This window comes from Sus scrofa, chromosome 8, assembly GCF_054392235.1.
Source record: "Sus scrofa isolate SSC_HxYL_T2T_F1_AM1 chromosome 8, Sscrofa_HxYL_maternal_Yorkshire_Landrace_v2.0, whole genome shotgun sequence".
Classification (NCBI taxonomy): domain Eukaryota; kingdom Metazoa; phylum Chordata; class Mammalia; order Artiodactyla; family Suidae; genus Sus; species Sus scrofa.
In genome coordinates this window covers 108,201,716-108,213,936 of record NC_139390.1, presented here as the reverse complement: position 1 = coordinate 108,213,936, position 12,221 = coordinate 108,201,716, and the positions used below count along the sequence as shown (strand labels likewise).

The 12,221-nt window shown below is 34.9% G+C and overlaps 1 protein-coding gene across 25 annotated transcripts in view; it reads left to right on the top strand.

The window, feature by feature from the left end:
- BLTP1 (bridge-like lipid transfer protein family member 1) overlaps nt 1–11,061 on the top strand; it is a 199,021-nt gene extending 187,960 nt beyond the window's left edge. For all 25 annotated transcript variants that reach the window (XM_084972967.1, XM_084972972.1, XM_084972968.1 and 22 more), the window contains 6 exons: nt 626–877; nt 1,816–2,019; nt 3,622–3,816; nt 4,268–4,402; nt 7,439–7,604; nt 10,325–11,061. In XM_084972967.1, coding sequence (XP_084829093.1) covers nt 626–877; nt 1,816–2,019; nt 3,622–3,816; nt 4,268–4,402; nt 7,439–7,604; nt 10,325–10,541 — 1,169 coding nt within the window. In that variant the 3' untranslated portion in view covers nt 10,542–11,061. The remainder of the gene's footprint in view (nt 1–625; nt 878–1,815; nt 2,020–3,621; nt 3,817–4,267; nt 4,403–7,438; nt 7,605–10,324) is intronic.
- The last annotated feature ends 1,160 nt before the right edge of the window (nt 11,062–12,221 follow it).

Below are 12,221 nucleotides of genomic sequence, written 5' to 3'. Positions count from 1 at the left end.
TTTCTGACTGTGTGGAAGGTCTGCGTCCTTAATCACCACTTTGTTCAGTGGTCAGATATATATCTGATTAGTTCCTCTTGAAATTTAATGTGCATCTCAAACATCTGGAGATCTTATTAAAATGCAGATTCTGATATAGTAGATATGGAGGGGTAGACATAAGAGTGAATTTCGAACAAGCTCCCAGGTGATGCTGGTTCGCAGACCTCACTTTTTAGTAGTAAGCATCTAAAAGAGTTTTTGGGTTTAAGTATTTAAAATTGGGATCTGCCTTTGATTTCTAGGTCTTTTTATCACTGGTTCACTTAACCCCTCTTCTGTTTCACTTGACGATGAAATAACTAGTTTACAAAGTTACTGTGAGAATAGCATAAAATTTCATACAAGCACTTTGTAAATCATCAGTCATTATAGAAGTGCTAGTTGTCATTTTAGCAAGTTGCTACTTTCCTTAGTTCTCTCCATCTTACACAGCATCTTTTCCCAGACTGTTCTGCTTAATGTTAACCAGGTGCTGAATTATTGTTTTCATCTCTTAGCTAAGTCACTTCAACTGTAGAAAGTTGAAAGCCACCTGTGTCTTCCCACGTACCACTCATGAGACACTTTTTTGGTTTTCTTGCAGTGCTCGATGCAGCTCATCATCGACATTGGCCCGGAGTATTGAAGGTGGTATCAGGATGCCACATATCCTTATTTCAGATTCCATTACCAGAAGATGGAATGCAGTTTGGAGGATCAATGAGCTTACATGGAAATCACATGACGCTAGCTTGTTTTCATGGTCCAAATTTCCGTTCAAAATCATGGGCCCTTTTTCACTTAGAAGAACCAAATATTGCTTTTTGGACCGAAGCCCAGAAGATCTGGGAAGATGGTAAACTGACATGTTTTCAGCTTTCACATTTCCCCATCTTCTTGTATGATTATATATGACAGAGTAATTTTCTTTTCTTACATATTTTGTTTTTCTTACATTTCTGAAGTCCATATATATTTATTACCAAGTACCTGACATGTCAAGGAGTTAACTGCTAATGAGTCAATATCTATGAAGTCTGGGACATGTTAAAGGACTTACTGCTGAACTTCCCATCTTATTGTTTTACTTAGGCAATTAAAGTTTCTGCTGCTGTGGCTGACCATAGTCATAGTTACAAGTATTTCTTATAAAAACATGAAAAGAGGAGTTCCCGTCATGGCGCAGTGGTTAACGAATCCGACTAGGGACTATGAGGTTGCAGGTTCGATCCCTGGCCTCACTCAGTGGGTTAAGGATCCAGCATTGCCGTGAGCTGTGGTGTAGGTCACAGATGCGGCTCAAATCCCACATTGCTGAGGCTCTGGCGTAGGCTGGCAGCTGCAGCTCCGATTAGACCCCTAGCCTGGGAACCTCCATATGCTGAGGGAGCAGTCCTGGAAAAGGCAAAAAGACAAAAAAATAAATAAATAAAAAATAAACAGGTAATCAAGATAAAAAAATGAATCAAAAAATAAAAATAAAAACATGAAGAGAAGACACACAGTGGCAGTTAAGGAAATAACTTGGCAGTCAAAACTATTACAAAATTTTTATTGGCAAGGTTGTGCTTTGTAGTTTCTTTTAGCTTTAATTTTCTACTAAGTTGTTTCTTAATGATGAAGGGAAAAAAAAAAATGGCTGATGTTCTTTCTTCATCTTCCTGGGGATAAATATAGTTGTAACTAAAAGAAAAGGTATTTGTGATTTTTTTTTCTCACATCTATTGCTACAGGGCCACACTCTTGTTGCACCTAAATACAGTTTGTTACATTAAGAAACTTTTTTCCCTCTAGGCTCTAGTGATCATTCTACATATATTGTGCAAACACTGGATTTTCATCTAGGCCATAACACCATGGTTACAAAACCATGTGGTGCTCTGGAAAGTCCTATGGCAACAATAACCAAGATAACAAGGCGTCGCCATGAAAATCCACCCCATGGAGTAGCAAGTGTGAAAGAATGGTTCAATTATGTTACAGCCACAAGGAATGAAGGTTAAAAGTTTGATTCTTAGATTTCTTGTTTTGTTTTTCTGACTTTGGGGCTCTGTTTACTGTGTTTAGAATTTAAGTGGAGTGAGAATTTCCATGTCTAAAAACAAGTTTCATTTTATTCCAGCTGCCATAAGTAGTAATATCAGTACATGACTCACCATCCTACTAGTGCAATACCTTATGGACTTAAATTTTTTTAGACGTAACTGAAAACATTCAAAATAAAATTGGTTTAAATAAATGAAATTAAGTTTATGTTATAACTGGAAAAATATACTTTGTTAACATTGAAGGTTTGGGAAAGTTAGTACACAACTAAGTAATATAATGCCACAAACTTAAGGTTCAAGATGGCTGGAATAAAATGAAAATAAGAATTATTCCTATGAAGTCATAAGTTTAAAGAGAGTGCTTTTGATGAATTTTTTCATTTGATTATTAGATTCACCAGCTTGGTAGTAATGCAGTCATAAAAATTCTTATTCTGTGGTTGTTTCTGTGTTAGATGAAAAAGTTCACATTACTGCTTTTAGCAATCATTTCATTTGTATTAGAAAGCTGACTAAATGGAGATATGTTAATACTTGAGTGTTTTACTTAAAAATGACCTCCTTTCCAAGATGGCTTGGGCCTCATGGAAAATAGTTGCTATGCATCGCAACCCCAGGCATCAGAGACAGTTAAAAATGTTCTGAGGAGTTCCTGTCATGGCTCAGTAAGTTAAGAACCCTACTAGTATCCATGAGGATGAGGGCTGGATCCTTGGCCTCGCTCAGTGGGTTAAGTATCTGGTACTGCTGCAAGCTACACTGAAGGCCACGGAAGTGGCTTGGATCTGGCGTTGCTGTGGCTATGGCATAGGCTGGCAGGTGCAGCTCTAATTCAACCCCTAGCCTGGGAATTTCCATATGCCACAGGTGTGGCCTTTTTAAAAAGAAAAAAAATGTTCTGAGAACAGAGGAGGATAAGGAAATAAGTTAGAAAATTTTTCACATATTGATTATTCTACTTTGCAATTGGAGACTGTGGGGAAGGGAATTCTTTCCGACCTGGATACTGAACTGCTACCTGTGTACCTAGAAAAATGCTAATTTTTATAAAACAACTTCCATGTAACCATAGCACATATGCTGGGGAAAATCAGGACTTCTACCAGGTTTCAAGGTCAGGATCATATTTAATCATAAATTCTATTAAGAGTGAAGTATTCAGTCTATGAAAAACTTTGAGCTTAATGAAACTCTTAAATTCAGATATTAATTCAGTTGAAAATAGTATTCATTTTAAAGTTCAAGAAAAAACCAAACTATTTGATTTATCCAAAATCATGTTATAAATCTTCAGTATTGAAAACAGTGATTTTATATATATATATATATATATATGTATATGTATAAATATCTTTGTCCATATCTACACAGGTAAATAGGCATATAACTAATCTCAAAACCAAAGCTTTAGTATGGCTTGATTTTTTTTTTAATGTTTTCATTTTCTAGCTTTTGAAATAAAGGTTTCGTGTATCAGTGTCATGAATGCTATATGCTTATCAGTGCCTGTTGGTTTATTTGATTCTTACTGTCTTTATTATAATGCATGTAGAGCTAAACCTACTTCGGAATGTTGATGCTAATAACACTGAGAATAGCACTACAGTGAAGAATTCTAGTTTGCTGAGTGGCTTCAGAGGAGGTTCTAGCTACAATCATGAAACAGAAACTATCTTTGCACTACCAAGGATGCAGCTTGACTTTAAATCCATTCATGTTCAGGAACCACAAGAACCTTCATTACAGGGTATGTGGAAAAACAACTTTTAGTTTCTAAAGTTACTGATAAAATTCTAAAAGATTTTCACACACTCCCCCTTCCAGGGTATTTTTGTAATATAATATGATGAAATTGATTTTCTAGGTTAAATTTATTGATTTTCTTACCAATTATACGACCTCTAGCAACTAATTTAATCCAGTTGTATCTATTTTTACTCAAATGGGGCTAATAGGACTTCATTAGGTTTCTATGAGGAACAAATGTCATATGTTTGGAAAGTGCTTAGTAAACTGTCGTCATCATTCTGTGAATCACATACAAAAAACTACTCATTTCTCAATAGCTGCATTTAAGTAGATTCATTTATAGGGATCTATGTAAATACATTGTTAACAGGAAGAGGAAGAGACTTATTTCAGTAACTCTTCTACTATAAAAAAAACAACAAACAAACAAACAAACTTTGCCATTGCAGATGCCAGCCTGAAGCCAAAGGTAGAATGCAGTGTGGTGACAGAGTTCACTGACCACATCTGTGTGACAATGGATGCTGAGCTCATCATGTTTCTTCATGATTTAGTGTCAGCTTATCTTAAAGAAAAAGAAAAAGGTGGGTAAAATATTATTCTTTTTTCATTAAAGCTTCAGGAAGGGCAGCTCTCACTACCATTTATAAGGGTTTTATGGTCTATTGATAAAATGGTATAACTTACAAATATCAATAAATAATATAACAGTAAGACTATGTGATAGATTCTCGGAGTATCTGCTAGGTACATGGCATTTTTTTCTAACTGTACTTCAAACTGAATTGTGTTTTATACTTAACAAAATGTTTTCATATATGTTATGTACATTAGGTCTTGTAGGGTACTCTCAGAAAGTTGGAAAAGAAAACCTCTGAAGAAATATTGCTAGTCAAAGTGAAATGACTAAAAAACGACTACATAATAAAGTTACTGGTAGGAGTTATATACATAATTGGGAAATGAATTTAAATAAGAAGATAAATCTGTTTGGAATGCACAGAACATTTTTTTATAAATATTTAGACCCCAGTAATGGTGTTTTGTTTTTATGAAGTACCTAACATTAGTTTACTCACTGCAAACTTAAATGTTTGCCCAGTAAGAAACATACAGTGATCCTAATATCCATATGGAATTGGTTGAATATATTATGGTATAGTCATATAATGAAATGGAATACACTGTACTTAAATGAGAGCTATTTTGAAATTTCATGATTGCTCTCCAAATACATGGCCTTTATTCACTTATTGTACACCTATATGAATATACAATGGTAAAACAACAGATGTGCTTTTAAAAAAAAAATGTTTGGAATAGAGGTAATTTGTTCAGGTCACACTATAATCATGCTTTTTTTTTTCATGAAGAAAAACAATTTGTAAATATTTCAAAATGCCCTTATGAGGAATGCTTAAGTGAAGAAAAAGATTACCAAAAGATAAAGTGGAAAGAGTACAGAAGTAGCCTACATAAATTGAATTGCTCTTCTATTACTATTCAATGTAGAAGTGCCAAAAATTCAGTGAAAGTGAAATCAGTGATGGCTGGGAGAATCTATGAGACATTCAAGTAAAATGATTGAAAGCATATAATAGGAAAGATTATGTATAATATACATAGATCTAGTCTTCCCATAGAGCAACAACATATATTAGTTACTGTTAATCCTCTTGTCTTTCTCTCTGCCTTAGTATTTAAACTTAATTCTAGATAAACCTATGAAGTTCAGAATTCTTTTCTTATCTACCTAGACATGAATGCCTGCCAGATTTCTTTCTCTCAGGTATTATGTGAAACCTTTATCATTTTATGGAAACAGTGTTGGTCTTCCTTGAACTATATTTCTTAAAATATATATATTTTTATAGAAATTGTTTTAAAACTTTATTTCAATGGGAAAAGAGGAAATAGAGACTTGATTATTGAACCTAAAATAATAAAATTATTATCTATAGGGATTTTATTTTATTTGCTTTTTTAGGGCCTCATCTGCAGCATATGGAAGTTCCCCAGGTTGGGGTCAAATCAGAGCTGCAGCTGCCGGCAAATGCCACAGCAACCGTAGCTGCGTCTGCAACCTAGACCCCAGCTCAGGGCAACGCCACATTTTTAACCCACTGAGGGAGGCAGGAATCGAACCTGCATCCTCATGGATACTAGTAGGGTTCATTACCACTGAGCCATGATGGGAATTCCTATGGGATTTTAATTATAAATAAAAATATTTTAATAGCTATAAGTATATTTTCTTTTCAAAAACTAAAAGTAGTTTTAGCCAAAATAAATATAAACATGCCTCAAAATTCTTAACAGCATGTAAGACTAGAGCAGAATCAATATATTTCTAGAACATCAAGATATAGCACTGCCTGATGGGAGAGGGAGGGAGTGGGAGGGATGGGGAGCTTGGGCTTATCAGACACAACTTAGAATAGATTTACAAGGAGATCCTGCTGAGTAGCATTGAGAACTTTGTCTAGATACTCATGTTGCAACAGAACAAAGGGTGGGGGAAAAAAATGTAATTGTAATGTATACATGTAAGGATAACTTGATCCCCTTGCTGTACAGTGGGAAAATAAAAAAATAAAAAGATACAGCACTGTATTGATGGTGATCAATAATAAACAGAAGCAGAGCAACAAAGCAGGTAGTTACTGAAGACATCTGTGCTGATGTGGTTGATAGTACAGCATCATTCCTAGGTTCATTCCCAATCAAAATATTATCCCACTGCTCATTAACAAAGTTATACCAAAGCTACATAAGTCATATCATATTACCTAATCATTTTATGATCAATTTGTCTTGAAAACCTGTACCTTATAGAAATGCTGTATTTATTAAAGATCATATGAACACCACCTTTGTCTCAGATTTGATTTTAAATATATCATTTATGATTGCCAATTTAAAAGGCCTCATTTTTCATAAAACATTTACTCAACTATGAAGAGTGAAAAAGCTCCTTAGTACCACTGTTCAAATATATATAGCCAATAACATATTAAAACCATTGAGTTGTACACTTTAAATGAATTGTATCTCGATAAGCTGTTCAAAAGTCATCTACCTACAAGCACTTTTTTTTTTTTAGAAACCCTACATCTATCAATTTCAGCACTCTATGCCTGCTATCAAATAAATCTCAGCAGCATTCTTTTTTTTTTTTCCCTTTGGCCATCCATGTTCCAGGCCAGGGATCAAACATGTGCCACAGCGGCAACCTGAGTCCCTGTAGTGACAACAGCTGGATCCTTAACCTGCTGCATCACAAGGAAACCTCAAATCTCAGCATTCTTCACCATTAGTTTTAGGCATAGACGTATATATATAAATCCTATGCTATTATTCAAAAATATATGATGACGTTATTTCTAATTGTAAAAGAATAAAATAACTTTGATACTGTCTTTCTCCAAGACAGTAATGGGCATGTATGTTTATGGCTTTCATGTTTAAATATTACTTGAAATGTAATTTATAGAGGCTTTGACCAGTTCATAAATAAAATAAATAGAGCCCATTACTTTGTATAGTGATTTAAAATAAATTTATTATATATATATATATATATATATATTTGCAGTGTTAATCTATAATTTTCATTACAGCCATTTTTCCACCTCGGATTTTATCTACTCGACCAGGACAAAAGAGTCCAGTTATAATTCATGATGAAAATTCCTCTGACAAAGACAGGGAAGACAGTATCACTTACACGACTGTGGACTGGAGAGATTTTATGTGCAACACATGGCATCTAGAACCCACACTTAGGTAGGTGGTGGGTGTATATATTTACCTACTTCCTATGAGATTATTAAGAGAAAAAGGTTATAAATAAGGCTGCAGGTTAAGTATGGTTTACCAAAAAATATTTTTATGTTAATCATGTACAACCTCTACAGCTTGTGACTGATATTTGTGTTGCACCTTTCTGCTTTTATAAGTGCTTCTAGGCAAGGCAAAACAAGTACAAATATAAGAATAGCACAGCCACTGATCAGCTGTCCACTGTGTGACATTCTGCCAGTTAATCAGTAAAACATGAGAATAACTCCACTTTCACAGTTGCTGTTATTTTTTTCATCATCTCAGCAGGATGTTATTTTCAGATGTTTGAGGTAGCTGCAGTAAACTGTTTTTGTCACTTTGGGAAGATGCAGAAATCATACATCATCATTAAGAAACTGTTATAATTTCTCACGTATGTCATGATATCGTAATAGAACCTACAGTGTCAGAGTAGCTTTCTGTCTGCTTACTAAGTGATATAAAACCATCCTGAAATGTCAGACTTAATTGTCAGGTTCCTTTACCATGTCATGTTCTTCAGTCATGATCCCAACTTGTTTTCATATCAAAATTTCTGAAGTATTTTCTTGGTTTTAATTACATTACATTTCTCCCATAACTGGTAGTACTTGCTTTGTATTGGCCTTCTATGTGATTTAACACTCACAAATCTTCCAATTATTTTTCCCCTTTTTTCACAGCTGTTTTGTTAGTCAAATTATAACTGTCCAAAATCATGCAACAGTGTCAAAAAAAAGTCCATCACAGTTAAGCACAACATTCTGCAGAATGATACATACTTCACTTAGATAACGTTATTATTATTATTATTCAGATATATTTATGCCAGAAAGTCATTCCAAACTAAGTTTCCATTATTCAGTGGACTCCTGTATAAGCAGAAAGTAGTAACTTTTTGTTAGTAATTTGTATTTAATAAAATTTGTTGTAACCCAATCAGCAGAACACTTTGGCATTAACAGTACCATTATACAAGTATATTAATACTACTAAGACTTCAGTCACTGATTGACAATCCTGAGTGTCAATACTCAGGAACAAAATTAAAATCCTGCAAAGGTCTTAATGCAGAAAACTATCTAGTATTTGTAAATCTAAATAAATGTAATGAAATTGACTAAGTATCTTTTAATTTAAAACGAGGATAGGAGTTCCCGTCGTGGTGCAGTGGTTAACGAATCCGACTAGGAACCATGAGGTTGCGGGTTCGATCCCTGCCCTTGCTCAGTGGGTTAAGGATCCGGCGTTGCCGAGAGCTGTGGTATAGGTCACAGACGTGGCTCGGATCCCATGTTGCTGTGGTTGTGGCCTAGGCCAGCAGCTACAGCTCTGATTAGACCCCTAGCCTGGGAACCTCCATATGCCGTGGAAGCAGCCCTAGAAAAGAAAAAACAAAACAAAAAAACAAACAAACAAAAAAAAGAGGATAAAAATAGTTACATTTGCCATAAATCTGTTGCTTTTTCTTAAGAAAACTACCAAGAGATTAAAGTAATACATATGGTAGTGGAGAAGAACATGGTTAAGAGCTCTGGCTCTAAGCCCAGCTTTCTTACTCAGTAGCTCAGTGACCTTGGCTAAAGGACCTAACTGCTCTCTGCCTCAGCTGCCTCATATGAAAAATTTGGAAAATAGTATTTTCTAGGTTTGCTATATTGGTTACATGAGTTAATTAGTGCAACATGCTTATAACTATTAAAGAGTTTTCGTAGACCAGTGCTTAATGCTCCTTTTTTCTCTACATAAGATCAGGATCAATTGAAATAGGAAGTGAGGCAGCTGGAAATCAAAATGACACCTTTGATACTGATAGCTGTTAACAGAGAATGTGGTTTGATGTCAGGCAACAATGTCTTTCTACTACAAAGTCCAGGTTTTGACATACCTACAGGGATTCAGTGATGCAGAACTCAAGGGGCTGGGGTGCAATGGGGTGCTGAAGTTGCACAGTCAGCAGTCCTGTGTACTCACCTAGTTGCAGGCAGCCATGAACAGTCCTAGGCTAACCTATTTAGGGACCTGTCCTTGTAAAACTATGGCTTGGAGGAATAGTTCAAAATAGTGACTCCTAAGAGCTGGCAGGGAGGAGAGTACCAACTACATTAGTCAGTCCCTCTGTTAATTTGCCAGTCAGATAAGTTATAAGTAAGGGTGCAGAGAAAGACAAGGAGTGTTTCACTAATGCTATTCCTCTATATGGAAGGAAGGGAGATAAAGTAGTTCTTCCTTCAGACATGTTTAGCACATAGCAAACATTTAGTAAATTTTAGCCTTTTTTTCTGCAGCTTTATTGAGGTGTAACTGACAAAACAGATACTTTAAGTGTACAATGTCATGATTTAATAATATATGCCTGCATTTTGAAAGGATTCCCCCATCAAGCTAATTAACATCTTTCAGAATGAACCAGATGTCCTTTAAAACTTTAAAATGACCATATAACTTGAGGCCTAAAATAAATAAATCCTGGTAAAATTCATTAAACCCCATTGCTGTGTAGGCTTACACATCTCTTGAGTGCTCCTACAGTGAATCTAGGAACTGCAGGGTTAATCAGTTGCACATACTGAAAAGATTTTGTCTTGTGCATATTATGGAGGCTTAGTGATGTTCTGAACCCACCTTCAGGACTGTGCTAGGGCGCTGAACTCCTTAATAATAATAATTTATAATTATTTTAGATTAATTTCTTGGACTGGAAGAAAGATTGATCCAGTAGGTGTTGATTATATTCTTCAAAAATTGGGCTTTCATCATGCCAGGACTACTATTCCTAAATGGCTTCAAAGAGGAGTCATGGACCCACTGGACAAGGTTCTGTCAGTTCTTATCAAAAAACTTGGTACTGCACTACAGGATGAAAAGGAAAAGAAAGGAAAAGACAAAGAAGAACACTAAAAAAAGTAACTTCATCTGTGAACAAATTTTGATTCTGTCCGTTAAGCTTTATTACACTGGAGTGTTGGGGTTTTTGTATAGTAAAATTATTTTAAATATAACTTTAAAAAATTCTAATTTTGTGGCCATTATATTATAAGTTTATAAGTTAACCTGTTTATTCTAGTTCCACCATTCTGTATACAGTGAAGTATTGCATGATGATGTAAATTTTGTGAAAAACTAGATTAAAATATACAGATCTGTTCAGTAGAGTTTATAATTGTATTATGTGCAATATGATTCCTGCATCTTTAAAATATTTTCAGAATAACTGTGAATTTTCTTTGTTACTGGCCATAACTTTTAGAAAAAAATCTTGTTGATAATGTGATTTTCTTTGGTCATTAAATGCTTTTTTAAAACATAGACTTGTATAAATACCTATTTGTATATAGTCTGAGTAACTGTGATACGAATAAATACCACTAAAGTATTACCTGTAACTATTGTAATAAAGAATAATTGGTTTCATTCTGTATTTGAGACTTTTCTTCCTTTACTAGCTTATTTTTATAATTACTAAATGCCTTAGTAAATGCCTATCCAGTGTCACACTCTTTCCACAGAAAATAATTTTTATAAAAATTAGCTCAAGGAGGATATAGTCAGAAGCATAGCAGAGGTTTCAGAAATATTAGGTACTGTTCTATTTATTTATTTATTTATTTATTTTTTTGTCCTCCTGCCTTTTCCAGGGCTGCTTCCTGCGGCATATGGAGGTTCCCAGGCTAGGGGTCCAATCAGAGCTGCAGGCACCGGCCTACGCCACAGCCACAGCAACGCGGGATCCTAGCCGAATCTGCAACCTACACCACAGCTCATGGCAATGCCTGATCCTTAACCCACTGAGCAAGGCCAGGGACCGAACTCACCACCTCATGGTTCCTAGTTGGATTCGTTAACCACTGTGCCACGACAGGAACTCCAGGTACTGTTCTATTTCTTAAGCTACTGGTGAGAACACAGCTCTGTTTTATTACACTATATTCTTTGAGTATATGCAAACTGTAAATAAATTAAAATTTTTTGAAGAATAAGAAAATCTAAAATAATATTCAAAGGTAGCTATAATACTGTTAATCACAACTCAGGTCTGAAATCTAGCCAAGTCAAAACAGTTTAAAGGTGGGTGAAACAGAACTAAAGAACCATGAGCTAGAAAACACCTCAAGAAAGCCTCTGGTGCAAACTTTTGCACTTATGATCTCTGACAGATTAAAAACAATTCAAGATCAAGATACTTAGCCAAGGGTGTGTGTGTAAAGTAAATTTGGGTAGGAGAATTAACAATTGGTATCTATGTAAAGTCACAAAACAATTCAGTTATACAAATTAAAATTAAACCTAAAACCCTAGTCATAATTTTGTATTCTGCTAGACCATCTTATCCATCATCTGCCTGGTCTCTGTATCCCCCCGCCTAGTCATCCCTACAATTGGGAGCTATATGTACATTATTTCTATTAGTCACTTACCAGAGAAATAGCTAAGATAGTTACTTCATAAAACAAAATAACTAAAAACTTAAATTAATTCCTTGAGTTGTAACTCAGGTATTAATTCTCTGCTTCAAAGAAACAGTGTGCTAGTACATTCTAATTGTTAAAATTTTTCTATGGCTTTAAATATTACTGATAT